Below are 18,747 nucleotides of genomic sequence, written 5' to 3'. Positions count from 1 at the left end.
CAGTTCTGTAATGGGTCTCAGGCATTCCACCCATTACAGACTGGTATGTGATGTGTTTCCAGCCCCTTCAGCAGTTGTTTTGTATAGCTTCTGGCTGTTTACTAGCTGCTCTGGAGGATGAACTAAATTCCACACCTCAGTATGCTGCCCTTTTGCCCCACCTCCCAAAGTTACTTTTAAAGAACATCTGTGTAGCTCCTACACATGGTGGTTTTCTGTATTTCCAAATATAACCCACTCTGCAAGTTCCTTTAGAGGACCAACATGTTGGGGGGAGGGGGAGAATGGGAAAATTAATGCCCTTATCTTGTGTGTATGTGCAGTACCATCTAACATGACAATTATTGATTTCTAAGTGGAAAAAATGCAGGAAAAGTTAAAAGTATCAGGATAAGCCAAGTTTAGAGTCAGAGAAATTAATAACATACAATTAGTATCTTGTGTATTGCTTCATGATTTAAATCTCTTCCTATACATTTTTTCAACAAAAGATCATTTTCCCCATTTGATTAATGAGGAAACTGCAGTGCTAAGAGCTTAGAAAACTTCCTCAGGATCATATGGCTAATAAAAGATAAAATGAGAACTTGAGGCAGGACCTTCTGAAGCCATTTAACTTTTGTGCTATTTGGTTTTTTGTCGATGACATCTGTTATATGAGATATTAAGTGTTCTGCGATAAAAGGACTTTCTGGTTACATATGTGTAAAACGTTGGTTCTTTACTGAAGGACTTGGCGCCAGTAAAGCCAGTACTCTGTCATCAGGCCTTTGTGTCCATGGGAACCCTTCATCTATGCCTGGAGGTCCTTACTTTTAGGACCCCAATTCCTCTTTGATCTGTACACTCCCTTAAATATGCTTCCAAGGCCAGTACAATTATTGGGACCTTATCAGAGGACACAGGGAAGGCCTGAATCAAACTCCTTTTCTGGAGGAGGAAACATGGACACAGGGGGAGCAGCAGGGGCGGTTCCAGTCTCCAACTGCACACTTCACCCGCTTCTTATCTTACTCCCCAAATTTGGTTCTCCAGCTCACATAGCTTCTCACTTTAAGAACTTAAAAACAATCCATTCTGCCATTTTTCTAGCTCCTCCCTTGTCATTTTTCTTGCTATTCCAAAGAGCCATCTTAGCAGTGAGGTAAGTTTTAACATGAAATCAGGTGGGCCTTCCATCTCGATTTTTTTCTTTAATTAGGGCCTCTGAGTCTTCTCCCGACTTTGTGTATCTTGCAAAGTGAGACAAGTAGGAAAGGGAAGAGAAATAAGGCACACACACAAAGCCTTCTCCAAAGAGACTAGATGGAGAGATTGGTTGCACTTGGCTACTGTACACAAAAGTGAAATGCTGGCAAGTGTTGTGCAGCCTCACTGAGACAGTGAATCTGCTGGCTGTTCCCTTGCACTGCCAGCAGCAGTTGAGAGCGTGAGCAGAAACCCAGGAGGTGTGAAGTGTGTATGCGTGTGCAGATGCTGAGCAAGCCTCTTCCTGTCTGTCCTCCTTCTTTCCCCATAGGATTCTCCTCTCAGAGCAGATGCTTGTCCAATGGCAGACGCACCAGGCTGCCTTCTGTCCCCTCGTGCCCTCCTGGGACTGGGCAGCTCACATTGTGGGTGCAGGGCAGGGCAGAGTGGAGGGCATACATTGGGTTTCCTGCCCCAGCCCTTTGCCCTCAGGATCCTCTGAGCCCAACCTGTCATTCAGTGAAAGCAATTTCTTGCCTTAGTGGATGGCATGCTTCCGCATTGTCCTTTCATGATCAAAATAATGACAGTCCCAGGAGCAGCAGTCATTTGCTAACCACTTTATTTACTGATCACTGAGCTAAATATTTTGCATGCATCATTCCATCTGAGGCTCACCTCAGCCTTACACAATGCAAAATATTATTAGCTCCAATGCACAGATGAGGACGTTGGTCAAACAGAGGAGCTTAGATCAGCAGTTCCTAAAGTCTGGCCAGTCCACTAGCCAGTCGTGGGCAGCACGGGCTCTCCAGATGGGCTGGGAACTGATCCCAGATGTAAGGTCTTTGATTCTTAGGGAGAAACGAAGCAAAGTTCTTTAGACTTTCGTTTTGACATCCAAGTAAAGGGTGCTCACCTGCAATGCCATAATTGCATGATAAAGGGTAACCACCATTTTGTCTTCATATACTAAAATTAGCTGATTGCTGGAGTTGATCGAGCACTCTAACTCAATATTCCTCAGAGAGGGAGGCAGCCTGTATGGTCTCCCCTGTCCCTGAGCACATGCAGAGAATTGGGAGACACAATTTTCAGCACCTCTTCATTGCTGGATGGCACTACCTTTGTCTTGAGTCGCCAATAAATTTCTATTACTCTTTTCTTGCTCTTTGATGATACATTGCCATTGTTTTAGCTTAATCACTATTTAATTTGTTGTGAGCTTTCTGGTTAATTCTCCCGCGAGGGGTACGGCATATTGGTATATTATGGTCTGTTATTTTCTGAGAATTAAATTGCAGGACTGTATATATCATACGAGGTTAAAGCAAATGAAACTTTCTATGTTCAACTATTTTTTTCACCTTAGGTTAAACCGTATAAAACTGACTTGACCTACAAAAATGGCAATTTCACATAGTGTGATCTGATAGTTCAAATATATATTATTCATATCGTGTTTGCTAGACAATTGTATCATAATTCCTTTCCACTTCGCTGGCAGTATTGTTCTCATGAATGTGCGCTAAGTAATTTTCAACATGCTTTTATAAGGTAACGATAAGAAAATTGCTAAGTTATTTTACGCTTACGTGTATTTTTCTATGGTTCCAAATCTTAATTGTAAATTCATCCTTCTTCCCTTGCGAATTACTCATTTGCATTCCTTTCTGATTCTTTATCACCTGATTCCTTTTCCACTGTGAAGTGGGAATGGGGGAATATGTGGGTTGTGGAGTCTTTTATGCCACCTAAAACAAACAGTGGTTAGAGAAGCTTGGAAAGCACCACTTGAAAGAGGCTTTTCAAGTTCCAGAGCTAGTCAGCGAGCTCCTGACTCCCCTGCGCATGGCGTGAGGGCTTATTTTGGCAAATAGCATCCCTTACAACCCTCTGGCTGCCTGAACAAGAAACTTTAGCATTCCTTAACATCTCTTTAGGGAAATTGGGATGCTAGCATTTATTGAATGTCTCTTGCATGCCAGCCACTCTGCTCAGCCTGAGTATTACTCGTTTCATACCCACCACACACTCTCTGAGGTTTGTGTCTTCAACCCATATGGATGGACAAGTATATTCACAAGGTTCCAAACTAGCTCAGTATCAGAAAACTGGTGGGCAAATGGTGAAAGCAGAAAGCAAACTCCAAAACCCTTTTGACTGTTTTTTTATTTTTCCTCCCCTGCCCCTCCCCCCTTTTCAATTAATGAAATCTTATTGATTCTCCCTTTAAAATCTCTCCAGTACCGATCTCTCCTCCACCATCTTCGCTGCCCTGGGCTGTACCACCATCACTTGCATGGAAAACTATAGCAGCCTCCTAGAGACCCCTGCCCCCAATCCCTCCCCATCTGTTGTGCCATCTTGTTCAGGGACCTCTTCAGTGGTCCTGATGTGGTTCCAGAACATAAAACATTTCATAATCCAGCTTTCCAACCCACTTTCTGGACACCTGTGCCAGTACTCCCGCTCCTTGGCTCCTATCCCTGCCCTAACGCCAGCAGCTGCTCTCCATTCATCCAATACCCACAAGCTTTCCCATCCAGCTCCTGAGTCTTTGGGCACTTGCTACTTAGGTCACCTACAGGGCCAGAGGGGATTTTATATTTCACTACTTGGAGGATTTTTTTAAAATTCATCCACAACTTTCCACCTGGCAAGTTCTAGTCTTCCTTCAAATGTCGCTACCTTCAGCAGAATCATCCCAACCCCCCCTGGCAGTTCCTAGCTGCTCTTCTTTACAACCACTGGACTTAGTACAGTTTTCATGAAGTGGATTCTGTTGAATAGCGGCTAGTTGTTGAAATGTCTTATCTATCTTTCCCACTTGATAATGAGCCCTAGGGAATAAAGATCACCTGGTATTTATCTTTGGATTGCTGGCATTCAGGAGAGTGCCTGGCACAGGGTCAGTACTCAAGAAATGTTTGTTAAATGCACAAATACCTTAAATTCTCTTGCGAACATAAAAACATATGGGAATGCTGTATGGTGCAGAGGATAGAAAGCTGAATCTGGGATAACAATGCCTGAATTCAGGTCCAGGCTCAGCCACCAACTGGCTGTGTCACCGGGGGTAGCACTTATCTGAGGACACAAAGGATTTGATGGCTCACTACTAAAAATGCCTCTTTTTTCCCACCAGAAGGAAAAGGCTTCAGACATCTGCGAAGGCGGTCATGGCTCATTACCAAGAGCATCCAGCAGAAACCCCCATCATAAAGTTCAAGGACCAGGACTTTTACTCCTTGCGGAATCATTGCCTGAGCAAGGGCCAGTTATTTGAAGATGAGACCTTCCCTGCCACGGCTTCTTCCATAGGTCTACCATTACTCAGGGAAATAGACCACCGCAGCCTGACATGGAAACGGCCATCGGTGAGTGAGTCCCACTGGAATACACCCAGCTCCTGGGTCATCTGAGCTGCCTGCCATAGCACCTCCCCATGAAAGGAGGATGGGTCTGAGACCTGCCCTTCAGGGATGCCCAACCCACACTGGAAAGAGAATGAGTTCTTCTGTCTTTCTGCCACTCGGTGGATGGAATGACCCTATACCAGGAGCCCAGAGCCCTGGTGTTCTAGTCTGCTAGCTGCCGGAATGCAAAATACCAGAAACAGAATGGCATTTAAAAAGAAGAATTTAATAAATTGCTAGTTTACAGTTCTAAGGCTAAGAAAATGTCCCAGTTAAAGCAAGTCTATAGAAATGTCCAATCTAAGGCATCCAGGGAAAGCTATCTTGATTCAAGAAGGCCAATGAAGTTCAGGGTTTCTCTCTCAACTGAGAAGACACATGGTGACACAGTCAGGGTTCCTCTCTCATCTGGAAGGGCACATGGTGAACACAGTGTCATCTGCTAGCTTCTTCTCTTGGCTTCCTATTTCATGAAGCTCCCTGGGAGGCATTTTCCTTCTTCATCTCCAAAGATTGCTGTCTGGTGGACTCTGCTTCTCATGACTATGCCATTCTGTTCCGCTCTCTCTGAATCTCTCATTCTCCAAAATGTTTCCTCTTTTATAGGACTCCAGTAAACCAATCAAGACCCATCCAAATGGATGGAGACATGTCATCACCTAATCCAGTTTAACAACCACTCTTGACTAAATCACATCATCCAGGGAGATGATATGATTACAATTTCAAACATACAGTACTGAATAGGAATTATTCTACCTTTATGAAATGGGATTTTGATTAAAACATGACTTTTCTAGGGGGCACGCTTCCTTTCAAACCAGCACACTTGGGTTCTCTGCTCAGTTCTAAATGAGCAAATCAATCAACTATAAATGCTACAACTTACTCATCTGAGAGATGGGAAACCATGGAGAGAAACATTGTAATAGTTGGTCTCCAGGGCCCCTTTCACTTCCATAATTGAGCCAGTGTATCAGTTCTCCTTGTTCTTTCTTCTCTTCAAGTGTCATTGTCCTGTATTCTTTTCTCCCTCCCAGTTAGAAATGACTCAAAGGGAAAAGAGCACTTCAGTCACTTACACCATAGGATGCATGCAAATAATTTCCCCTCTTCTCTCTTTAGTTTTGCATTATCAGTCTTGTAAAGGTTTGATCACCTATAAAAGATTTCAGACATCAGCTGTAAAATTAGGAAGATTTTGCAGGACAGCATTCGAATCACTCTGACCCCCCATTCCAGAAGACGGCCACTAAATCTACCTGCTGGCATGGTGAACCCAGCAAGGTGCTAGTTTTTCTAGGACTATCTCGATTTTAGGGCGTGAACTTCCAAGGGAAATTTCTCAGCAGACATAACATGTTCATAATTTCATCGGGGCTACTGATAATGCCGAGGACCCAGGCCACGGCCTCTTTGAAGGCCCCGATACCCACACTTCCTATTCATGCTTCCCAGAGGCAACCAGCAGAACCCAGAACAACAGAAAATAACATAGTATCTTGTAAGTTAACAATAATAGTATCTATAACTGTTACTGAGCACTGGTCAAATGCCAACTGCTTTACCAAACACTTTCAACAAAACCATGTCAGGTTAGAGAGTAAAGGTATTTTCTGCTGTTGTCTGTTGAGAAGCTGGGGGATCTCTTTCTCTTAACAAGCATCTGTCTGGTCTGTGAGTATCTAACTCCACTCTGCTGGAAGGAGTTCTTAGACATTCAGCTCTGGACGGAATAGTTCTTGCACTAACTAGAGACAGAATCGTAGCTTTGGGAAAGAGAAGGGCGAGTGGGGATCAGATGGGGATGGGGGAGTTTCAGCCTCCCGGGCTCTACCTTCTCAGTCAGAAGCAACGAGTCCCCACAGTAACTTCTCTTCTGGCCTTCACCTCCCAAGGAGAACTGAGCCAGAGGACTCTATTTAAAGAAGTTCTGGAGGGCATAGAATTCCCATTGTTATTTTCAGAAGCTGAGATTCTTTTAGAAAGCAATATTTTTTTCTCTCTCACAAAGTGCTGAGCATTGGATGTGAGACTGTATTTATAGTGTTGAATTTATAACATTTCTATTTAGAAATGGTTGAGTTTTTTTATTATCCAATTCCAGACATGATTCAACTTGTGATGCCTTTGGGGAATAAGGAGAAACTGAGGCAAACAGAAATGAAATGACTCAGAGAAACAGTCACACCAAGAACTCAAAATGGATAGGCAGTCAGAGGCTAAATACGTTATACTCTCATTTCTCTTGTCATACAAAAGTTTACCTGAAGTCTACCAGAGGGCCATTTTTCATTCAGGCTGTTCTTTAAAAATGTATGTGTAGATACATTGTATATCTCAGTGGCTCTTCTCACAACAGACAACCCTTATATTTACACAGTATTTCCAGAGCTTACAAAGTGTCTTCTCTTACTTTATGCCTTTAATTCTTTCCCACCTTTAAGGAAAGTAAACTGAGGTTCAGGCAACTCATGTGACTTGCTCAAGTTGACGCAGTTAGAGAGGGGAGGATCTGGGATTTAAACTGAGCTTTCCGACTCCACATGCTGCATTTCTCATTACATGGGCTACTGCACCTCAGGGGCCCGATGAGGACTGGGATGAATGAATGAATGAGTCAACAGAAGAATGAATGATGCTATCTGCAGGTGCCTGGCGTGGGTTTCAAGCTCCGTGTGTGCAATGGAGAAACCTTGGGTTGACCTGTTTACCAAGGAGGAGGGTAGAGGAGAAAGCACCAGGGGTCATGCCCCTTCAACAAGGTGAAGGCCTTGGCTGCGGCAGCTTACAGCAGTGACCAAAAACACCTTGGAGACAGAGCCATGGCCAGAAATGGCTGCTCCTACAAGATTGGATCAGGATTAAAACACGGCTTTTCCAGCATAGATAATTGATTCAAACTGGCAAAGGCTTCTGTTTGCCACTAATAATGCTTTAAGCACCAATAGGACCTCCTACCTCACGTGGGTAACCAGGAATAAATCTTTGTCTAAAGTGGATCTCTGTGTCCATGCTCGGTCCTTCTTTGCATTTTTAGGTGGAAAAGCATGAGTATAAAAAGGGACCTGCCATGCCGGAGACCTGGGTTTGATTCCCGGTGCCTACCCATGCAAAAAAAAAAAAAAATACAAAAGAAAAAAAAAACAAAGGGACTTATACCTCGTGTGATTATTTTAAGGAGTGGCTGAGTGCAGTGCTTAGAACAGAGTCTGTCCAGCACACTGTAAACTGTACTAAATGCTAACTACTGTCATTATGATTAATGTGGGAGAGGTAGCAAGGGTGGCAGCCTCAGGGGAGATCCCTGGAGATGCTCAAGCTTTCACAATCCAGTCCTTTCAGCTCTGGTCCGTTTCAGCTACCCCACTTTCAGGGAGAAACGTAGGTCTGAAGAAATTATTTGTGGAATGAGGGGGTTGCTGGTAGAGGGTGTGGGAAGTGCCTCTCATGTCAGCTGCTGCTTCCTAGTTCTACCTCCAGAAGCCTGCATCCAATCTACAGCTCGCTCAGTGCCTGACCAGAGGTCCAACTGGAGCTCCTTAAACATCAGCTGTATACTGGCTGCAGCAGCACCCACGGGGCTGTAGACCATCACCACCTTCTGGGATTTTAGGATGATAGAGAAGTTCCTTGCTCTATGCAAGCCTGGCATGGGCATCATTCACTCTTGAGTGTCCATCCAAGTTTGGTGGGCTCAGCGTCCCATGTCTGGTGTGCACGTGTGGTTTTCTGTGCAATTGTTCTCTCTCTCTCTCTCTCTCTCCACCCCTTCCTTCCTCTTTTCCTCCCTCCTTCTAACAATGATCCCAATACACCAAACCTTGTGTGAAGTAGAAGCCCCTTTGCACCCTGCTTCCTTCAATTCCTTCTAGAGAATGTCTCCCCATGACGAGGCACTGAACCCACTTCTGGTCAGTCTTCACGCTGCCCCTGGCCTCAGCAGGTGGCAGCACCAAGCATGACAACGGCACTTACCTAGGAGTATCCATGTGATATTTTCTGGAACTGTATTTGGTACTGCAGTGGCTTCCTTTTAAGGAGGTTTTTTGGGGGGGATGCATGGTCCGTGGGCATTCTAACCACTAAACCACCTGTGCACCCAGGAGATTTTTTTATTTCATGTATAACAATAAATCCCGTTTATCAAGTGTGTACACTTGCCAGATATGCTAACCACTTTATATATGCTTCATTTTAATTGCTGTAACACCCCGTAAGGTAGATGTCATTATTATCCTCATTAAATAGATCAGCACTGTCCTTTAGAAATGTCTACAATGATGGAAATGCCCCTTCTGTACTATTCAGTGGAGGAGCCCATAGTCACATTTTAACTTTGTTTAAATTTCAGTGGCCACATTTGTTTGGCGGGTGGCCACCTTATTGGACAATGCAGAATTATAGGTGGCAGGTCTTCACAACAGAGGCACTAAGGGTGAGCAGATTGTCTGGAATCTCATGTTTGTCCCCACTCTGTAGTGAAAGAATATGTAGATTCTTAACTGAGAATTAGGCTGAATGGCCAAGCACATAGTCTGATGGTGCTCGGAGCTCAGTTCAACCATCATGGATTCTGGCTTTGCCCATCCCAAAGTGAAGCATTGTCATGAAAGGTGGAGCTCAGCGCAGCAGAGATACGAATCTTGGGTAGGTTAGGTTGTGAAGACGTATTGCGAGGCAGCAGATAACAGGGGCTGACAGGTGCCTGGGCCAACAGCCAGTTTCCATTGAGCCAAAGAACTTTGATATCAATAAAGCAAAGCCTCTCACGGAAATAGAAAAGGGAGTGGACACTGCCACCTGGCCCAGCCGGAACTCTGGCCACCACCCCATTGCAGGGCCCGTGAGTGGAAGCCAAGATGCTCAATGCGGTGTCTCTCATCCAAGTGGAGCATGTGATCTGGGGACGTACGTGGGTGGCCAGTGAGATGAATCGCTGCTCAGAATCTGCAAAGTGACATCACATTGGGGGACGCACCTCCAGAGACGACTGCAGGGAGTGTCTGATTCCATGCAGCTCCAGCAAGGGGGTCTGCTAAGTTCCCAGCATCTCTTGCATTACATGAGCTTCTGGCTTAACTATTATAACAGCTTACCCAAACTTCGCCCTAAGAGAGAACTCCACAACATAGGACTTAGCTCTGATGTCATTCAGACACTCATGTCACCTGGACTGCTGCTGATGGCTTCCTCCTGAGCCATGGATGCTGCGGAGCCTCGAAAGGCTCAGCCTATCTCTCAGAATCAGAAAATGTTAATATCAGGGAGAGGGGAGACCCTAACTGCTGGTGGGTTCAGTGGTGAGGGCAGGGCACTATGGAGGCAGACGGATTCATTCCTGCTTCCTGTGTGGCCTTGACCAACTTGCTCAACTGCTCTGAACCAATCTCCTTGCCCTGGCTGGGCTTCGGATGAACCTGAGAACACATGAGGAATTAGCCCCTGGAGCCCTGCCTCTGCCCGACCTACTGACTCAGAGCTGTGGGAGGCAGCACCCACTGTGTCCAGGCTCATGGGTGACTCTGAGTCACAATTGGGTGGATGTTCTGTCCAGTTCGGACTTGAGTCTTATCACGCTCACCCCACTAGCACGTTGACAGACCCACCGCCTTGATGACAGGTGACCTTTCCTTCCATCTTCCCATTTTCTTATTTATTTTCTTCATGCACCTTGTCTCAGAAGTGAAGCCAACAGACTAAAATGCTCCTGGATATAATTTCCTTCTCTCCCTACTTTCGCCCTTTTTGACTTGTCCAGCACCCTCTAAAAGCCCAGAGTAGAGAAGAAACAGGCTGCATGCTGTGAAAAAGGGAGCCTCACCTGACAGGAGACACAGGTGCTGGTATTTGTTTTGTGCCCAACATTGATGCAAACTATTCCAGTGCTTCCCCATAAATTTGATGTTGGCTAATGGTTTGGGATTTGAAATAACTGACATTTAACTTTCATCACGTTAGAGTATCTTTCTGTTCTTAATTAGCTAAAAATTTTTTTAATTTTAATTTTTATAATTTGGGTAAATCAGAAAAGGTTGTTGTGTGTTTATCAAATGCCTTCATAACTATACTGAAATGCTATAATTTTCTCTCCTTTGGTCCAGTTAAATGCTATTTAATATTATTGGATGTCCTTATATGAAACCGTCCTTGCATTCTACCTTTCTCTTTTTTTGGAAAAAAGATAATGATATCTAGTGGATTTGTCTTATAGTACATTGCTGATTCACCTAATGGGTATTTTGCTTAGAATTTTGTTATCTTTTCATACATGAAATCAATCACAATATATGTGTGAGTCTTTGTGTGTGAGTGTGTTTGGGTGTTTTTGCTCTCCCAAGTTATACATGAAGGTTATGCTGGCTTCTTAAAATAAATGGTGGCAAGATTCTTCTTTAAAAAACACTGAAACAGTAAGCAACATAAGAACTGTCTATTCTCTGAATCTCAGGAAAGGAAATCAGCAGGAAAATCATGTGTACCTAGGAGCCTTCACAGGGACATGGGGAAGGTATTCTTTGTAAACTTTAAAATACTTTTCCAAGGTTATTTGTTCTCTTGAGCCATATTAATTTTCCTCAGAAAATCATCAGTATTTTGAAATTGATTAGCATAGAATTATGCATCATGTTTTTATATTTCTAATGCCCCATTTTTATCTCTAATTTTGTTTGTTTGGGCTTCTTTACCATATTTGCCAAAGTTGTGTCTCCACACATTCACTCCCACATAGAACAATTTGTTTGCTTAATCAATCCTGTTGTTTTCTGCTTTCTTTTATAATTCCCTTACTGTTTTCTTTATCATTCCCTTACTCCTGTTTTGGCAAGGCTTTTTTTTTCCTTTTCTTTCTAATATCTATGAGTTGACTGCTTAATCCACTTGTTTTCATTCTATCCTGCTTAATAATGAATGCATTTGAGAATATGAGTTTGCCTATGAGTATGGCTTTTCTAATTTTGCAAATTTTGCAGAAGAAGGAAATCGATGTTTATTGAACACTTACCATGCCAGATGCTGTGCTCACTGTTTCACGTCCTCCTTCCTTTGTAAAGTGGAAGGAATGTGATTTGTCCAACCGCTCTGAACTTGCGGGTCATCGTTCTATTTTGCACACAAGGAAACTGAGTCCCCGCAAAGCTCAGGGGATTGCTCAAGGTCACCAGGGGGTGACGGTGAGACAGGAACCCCACCCTCCTCTCAGAACCAGAGGGAAGCCAGCAAGATCACAGCAAAGGGTGGGGACTGGGGGGCAAGAAAATGGAGCAAAGTTGTTTTCCTCTCCCTAAAACCCTTCCACCGTCTTCTTTAATCTCCGTGAGTGAAGACCTGAAGCCTCCCCTCTTATAGAGGGCTGTCTCTCCAGACCTTCAGCTCCTCTTCCAGCATGATGGAAGGGCCCCTGGAGGCTATTGAACAGCTCCCAGTTGTTGTAAAACCAGGAGCCTGTGCCCTCCAGGGGCCGTACTCACCGCAGCCCAGCCCCACGGGGCATTCTTCCCAGCTTGCTCATGCAGGGAGAGAGCCCCAAGTTCTCCTCAACCGTGTCGGTGGCAGGCAGGCGCAGTGGATCCATGGCCCACTGCCCTGAGGGTCTGGGCTGGCCCCCACTGGGGGAGCCAGTTACTTGTAGAGACAGCAGTGGGAGCAGATTTAGGGAGCCCTAAACACTTCCGTGGGACCCTGCGTGTTGCCGATGTGCATACCTTTGTCCCTTCGTCTGGGTCTCCACCAGGAAATCCTGGCACTTTAAGAAGGGCCTGCAGCTTTTACCTTAACACTGCTGAGCAAATGAATCCATTTGCACCCTGCAGCCCTGCTCTCTGGAGTCTTATTTGTCAATGTGGAAACAGATGGCACAGAAACAAGTACCCATGTACTATGCAAACACACACACTGGGAAGTCAGGGAGAGGCATGCAGAGAGGACGCTGGGGGTGGGCCTGTGGGCTCAGGGAGCAGGAGTGGACCTTTGGCCTGGTGGACTCTCAACGGCACCCACACATCATGCCTTGGGGCCCCCTTCAAGTTCTTGCAGTCCTCACATCTGATGACAGCATCCCAAATCCCCCCAGACTGGCAGCACTGCAGAATGCTCTAGCAAGCCCTTCTCTGTGGATGGCAGGGTCCAGGTGGGTTGGAGGCCAGGGAGGAGGGAGGGGCTGAGTGAGAGCCCCTGGGGACAAGGGGCTGGGGTCTTCCATAATTAGCTCTGTGAGTTGGCCAGAGCCTGGGCCAAGGGCTGGGAAAGGCGGCGTCTCAAGATGTACAGGCTGGAGGTGAACCTGGAGGCAAGGACACCTACAGTAGTTTCTGAGAGGCGGCACTTCAGAAAAGCAGCAGTGCTTTATTACGCTTGTATAGAGGTTCCCATTCGTTTGTGCTTGTTTATAAACTCTTCATTAAAAACCGGCTTGATGGGCCTGGTATGGCTGACTATTTGATGTCAGGATGCTGAGTCCTTATTTATGTTCCCTCTTTGTGCAGTTCGCTTAAGCATTTATAGCTTGACTTGCCAGTTTCCAATATACCCCTTTGACACCTGCCTGTCTCCTGGTAGCGAGAATGAGGGGAAACTGAGATTTTTAAGCACCTATTTAACAACTAACCACTATACCTCAAAAAACAAAGTGAGTGATGTTTGGGCTTTGAAGAACAATACAAGATGCTCATGACTGTTCTTCCTCTTTCCTAAGGACAAGGATTTATCAAGTGGGCGCCCTTACTTTATCCTCGAAGGTGTAAGCAGATTTGACATCCAGCAGGGAAAAGCAGGTGAGAGCTTGGCATCTTTCCCTCCAGCCCAGGATAGGGGCCGGCTGCCCAACGGCAGGCCACTGGACAGGCGGGGGCTGGGCATGGAGCCCACTTGACCTCACGGAGCCCTGCCCCAGCCGAGGAAGAGGTGGGGAGGTGAGGCGGGATCACGCCCAGCCCTGCAGCCGGTCAGACAGCCTTCCCATCCCCAGACTGCCCACCTGCTCAGCCGAGGGGTGCAGGGCCATTCTAGGTGAGCAGTTATTTTGAAGTAAGGGAGAAGCTGGCTGCAGGGGCTTTGTCTAAGCACCAGGTAGGGGTTAGCACCAGCTGCTGGATGCTGAGAAGGGAAAGGAAGCGTTTGATATATAAGGATGGAGTGGGTTTGTGTCCTAGGGCTGCTGCAACAAAGCACCTCAGGCGGGGTGGCTTGAAACAACAGAAAGTGATTGCCTCACGGTCTGGAGGCCAGACAATGCAAGGTCAACGTGTGGGAAGGGCACAGCCCCCTTGAAGGCTCAAGGAGTGGACCCAGCCCAGCCTCTTCCAGCTCCTGGGGGCCTCGGGGTCCCTTGGCTCGTGGCAGCATCACTCCAGTCTCTACCTCGTCCTCACGCAACCCTTTTCTCCCCATTTGTATCTCTACATCCAACTCTGTTCATCTGAGGACACCCGTCATATAAGATTTAGGGCCCACCCCAATCCAACGTGACCTCCTCTTAACTCAAATGATTTCATCTACAAAGACCTCCTTTCCAAATGAAGTCACATGCACAGTCGCCAGGGGTTAGGACCTCAGCATTTTGGGGAACACCATTCAGCTGCACCAGTGAGGGTCCAGGAGGTGGAATGGTCTACCTAGATCATCTAATCAGTAGGTAGTGGGGTTCAGTTATAATCCAGGCTGATGCCCCCAGCCCCAGGCAGCCACACGAGCAGCGTGCCTGGCCTGAAACGACACCCCGGTAATTACTTGTGTTGAGGGTCAGGGAGTGCAGATCAGGAAGAGGGCGGGAGTATCTGCAGAAGGGCAAGTCGCTGACACCCCCGGAGAAGCCAGAGGCCATGCGTCCCTCCAGGGCAGAGGGGAGAAGCCCAGTGCCCGCAGCAGCGGCCCAGACCCTGGGACTGGCTGAGCAAATACCTGGCGAGAAAACGGCACACCTGTTCTCCGAGAGCCCCTGGGCTCCCTGGGCCGGCACTGGCAGTAGCTCTCCACTCTGCACTGCCACATCTGGCAGAATGAGCCTCAGAGGGTAGGGCTGCCCGCCGGCTCCTCGGAAGCCTGGCGCTCCCTGGACCCCCACCCTGGGCCTCTCCCACCACCCCGTCTTCCTCGTGACTGCTAGTCCCTTCGCTGGCTTGCTTGGAAGGGGCCTGGCTCAGGAAATCCTCCCCCCTGCTCTCCGCCTACGGAGGAAACAAATAATAAAGCGTTTTGAAGAAGGCGGCATGTGGACTGCAGAGGCAAAGGCCTGTGAAGCGCTGGTGAGGGGTTTCCCGGGGTCCCAGGTCTCCAACAGCCTCCTTCTGTCTCGGGGAAGGTGGGGGTGGTTTCCTCGGGTCTCTAACGGCCTCTGTCCATGGGAGGGGTGTCCTCGGGTCTCTAACACCCCCTGTCCCTCCCAGAGGGTCCCTGGGTCTCTAACTCCTCTGTCCCTCCCAGGAGACTGCTGGGTCCTGGCCGCGCTGGGCTCCCTGACCCAGAACCCGCGGTATCTGGAGAGGATCATGCCCAGGGACCAAAGCTTTTCACAGAACTATGCTGGGATTTTCCACTTCCAGGTACGGTGCCCCCTGGTGCTCCTTTAAGGGCTTCTCTGTGAGCAGAAGGGAAGCCAGTGTTTTGGGGTCCCAGCGTCCCGCAGCCTGAGAAGGAAGGGACCCCTGGCTGTCGGTCAGGCTGCACCCGCCACAGCAAAGGGTGTGAGGCTTAGGTTGGTAGTTACAAACGTGTTAATATAAATCAGAAGAACTGCAGAAACAATTCCACAAAGAAAAGAGTGATTTAATCAAGAGCACTGCCGCCATCTCCCAGCTCCGCCCCGCCTATTGCTGCAGCAGGCCAAGCTCTTTTCATTTCAGGGGCGCGAGAGTCAGTCTAAGCGTCCTGTAGGAGTTTTCCTTTATCACGCTTTTCTCAAATATACCTTACTAATTCGTGCATAGTTAGTCTTCCGTGAGAATCTTAAAATCATTCTGCCTAATTTTTTAAAATGCCACTTTGACGTGGAATGCTTCACATCCACTGTTCCATTTATTTATTAATTTGGAAAAATTACATTTTTATTATTTTAATCATTCCTTTCCAGAAACATGGTATATCTTTCCATTTGTCTGGAACTATTAGAACTAGCTTTATGTCCTTCAGTAAGATGTTACAGTTATGTTTCTCATATTGAGAAATTTATTCTCAGATATTTTACCATTTTGTAGCTTTTGTGGATGAGATTCTTTCCTTCATTTCTAACTGGATGTTGCTGGAAAAGAGAAAAACTACCATTTATCACATGTAAAACTTATGTGTAATATGTCTTTATTACATATTGAACATATGTGATATGCATTTATTACATATAAAACTTCCATGTACTATAATAAAACTTATAACTAGCCCCGTACCAAATTCTTTCGTTCATTTGATTTTCCATTGAGTCTTTAGTTTCTTTAGTTGCCTAATAACGTCATCTGCAAATAAGGATAATTTTGTCTCTCTCCTTTTAATGTTTATAGAACTTATTTTTTCTTTTTAGCCTTCTTGCATTAGTTAGAATCTCACAACAATTTTGACTAATAATGGTGAAAGCAAAATCCCAGCTTCTCCTAATTTTCGTAATGTACATTCCTGGTTTGCTGCCCTTTTGCTACACTGTTGGATTCAATTTGCTAAAAAATTTATTAGACTTTTTCAACTAAATCATAAGTGAAATTGATTTCTCAACTTTTAATGCTCTTTTTCTCACGTTTGACTTATGCTAGCTTTTTAAAATGAGCTAACTGAGTCTTGGTGTGAAATAATTTGAATAATAGTTGCTAATTGTTGATTATCTTTACTTGGAATGCTAGTCAATACTTAAATCATCTGGACCTAGATCCTTTGGAATCTTTAACTTCCAATTTATTCAATAACTATTAATTTTCTTGGGTCTTATTACTTCTGGTCGAAATGTATATTTTAACAGAAAAATCAACTCTTCTATATTTCCAAGTTTATTGCATAGAATTGCTCACGCTGTTATCTGGCAATCTATTTCATCTCTTATGTATCTATGGTCAAATCTACTTTTTTTTTTAATCCAGCTTGCTGATGTTTGGGGGAGGAGGCGGGTAGCAGTTGTATGGATTTTTTTAAGAATCACAGCTTTTGATTTTCATTATCCTCTTTTTAAACTTTCTGAAACCGCAAGCAACATTTTCCATCATTTTTTAATAATAAAAGCTTTGAAGGCTTTAGAGTTTCCTCTGAGTCATATCTGTATATCTGTATGTGTAGGCTGTGATACGAAGTACTTTATTTTTGTTGCTTTTTAGATAATATATTTTAGTTGGGTTCTTCTTTGATATAGATGTTTTTGCAAGTTTAATTTTCAAATGGTTAGATTTTGTAGAAGGTAATCTTTTGGTTGCAGAATCTTAGTTTTATTAAATTATGGCCAAAAAATATAATTTACAAAATCTCGACATCGGTGGAAATTATTAAAGTTTCACCTATGGTCAAGTCCATGACAGTTTTTGTAAATCCTGCATGGACTAGGAGGATCTGTTATCCAACGATTGTGAGTTTTACCTATTGAATCAAACTTGCTGATTTGCAGATTGTGCTATTAAAATCCTCTTTCTTCTGGGCCTTTATTTGTTCTACTTGATTTGCCAAATCCTTAAAAATGCGACTCAAAGTTCCTCCCGTAGTTATAGTCTGGAGAGTTCTTTGTGTTTGCAGGTGGTTTACCTTTACACTTTCCCTGCTATGTTATTTGGTGCCCCAAGGTTTATAAGTACCGTTCGTTTTGGGTGGAACAAAACTTGCATAATATCCCTCTTTGTTTTATTTAATGCTTTTAGCTTTTAATTTCTCCTTCTCTGATCTAGGTATCACTGCCCCGGCTTCCAATTATCCACATTTCCCTGGCCTGCCTTGCTCTCTCCTTCAGCAGCAGTTTCATTTTCACTGTGCTTCAAGAACGTTTCTTGTAAAACAAACAAACAAAAAAAGTCTATTTACAAATCATTGCTCACCTGTGTTTCTTTCACCCTTCATTTCCCCTTATCTTGACACTCTTGCTCTAATTGAATTCTCATTAGGTAGGACTACTTCCTTGTTTTTCTTTTGCTTTCATTTACAAATGATATTTAGATTGGACTTTGGGTTCTTGGATCACATTCCTTTCTCGCAAAAGTCTGTAAACATTGTCCCATTGTCTCGTGGCTTCCAGTGTAGCAAAGGAAGAATCCAGAGATGACCTAAAGTCTTAATTTGTATACACCACGTTCTTTCAAATTGCAAGTTTATAAAAGGCTCTCTCTCTCCTTGGAGTGTAGAACTTTCCCTAGAACATGTCCAGATCTGTGCCTTTTAAAAATTAATCCTGCCTGGAGTTCAGTCTGAAGATCTGCTTCCTTTTTCTGCTCAGCTACAGGTCCCTCAGGTACTTCCAGGTACTTCTATCCCTCCTTTTCCCCTCCTGGCTGTCCAACCATTGCATATGAGTCTTCTGCAAGCCCTGAGGTGGGGCTGGGAGCAACTCAGGGCTGCCCACGTGGATGGGGGCTATTAACATGTTAGGACGTCCAGGTCCTGGGCAGGGCACATTCTGCCCTCATAGGTGGTAAAGAAGATCTCTCGGCTGGCCAGGTTCCCCCGGAGCATTTGGGGTGGTGGCCTCTGTGCAGAATCTTCCCGTCTCCCTCCCTGTGCACCTGGGCACTGCTTTCCGGAAGGACCCAGTGCTAGTGGCGACTCAGAGGCTCTGTCCCCAGTGCTTCTTGTTGTCCTGGCAGGACCTTTGGGTGGCTGCAGACCGGAGCCAGCACGCTAGTTGACACGTACAGACGCTTCCCAGGTGCCTGCCCTGCTCACCTGGACATGTGGGTCTGCAGCCATCTGCAGCCGCGCTGGGAGCCGCCTTCTCATCGGCTGTTCCCTTTGCACAGGGAGAGCGAGTTGAGTCAGCTCTGCTGGTGTGGGCGGGCGGGGTGGGTGCAACGTCCACGGCATGACCCAGAGATGGTCACTGAGGGCAAGACTCACTCTCCACGCCCTAGAGGCAGGTGCTGTCTTACCTGCTGCACGGAGAAGGCTGTGGAAAAACCGTTCTGGCTCTCAGCCTACAGTCTCACTTTCACGATCTCATCAGATCCCAATCAGAGTACCATGGGGCAGTCTA

The 18,747-nt window shown here is 45.5% G+C and overlaps 1 protein-coding gene across 1 annotated transcript in view; it reads left to right on the top strand.

Annotated features, from left to right (window-relative positions):
* CAPN13 (calpain 13) overlaps positions 1–18,747 on the top strand; it is a 90,848-nt gene that overhangs the window by 18,913 nt on the left and 53,188 nt on the right. The window contains exons 2-4 of the mRNA XM_077134746.1: positions 4,337–4,568; positions 13,303–13,381; positions 15,030–15,148. Coding sequence (XP_076990861.1) covers positions 4,371–4,568; positions 13,303–13,381; positions 15,030–15,148 — 396 coding nt within the window. The 5' untranslated portion in view covers positions 4,337–4,370. The remainder of the gene's footprint in view (positions 1–4,336; positions 4,569–13,302; positions 13,382–15,029; positions 15,149–18,747) is intronic.

The sequence above is a fragment of the Tamandua tetradactyla genome, chromosome 17, assembly GCF_023851605.1.
Source record: "Tamandua tetradactyla isolate mTamTet1 chromosome 17, mTamTet1.pri, whole genome shotgun sequence".
In the NCBI taxonomy this organism is placed as follows: Eukaryota; Metazoa; Chordata; class Mammalia; order Pilosa; family Myrmecophagidae; genus Tamandua; species Tamandua tetradactyla.
Note: the sequence above shows the minus strand (reverse complement) of the source record. Positions and strands in the feature narration are given on the sequence as shown.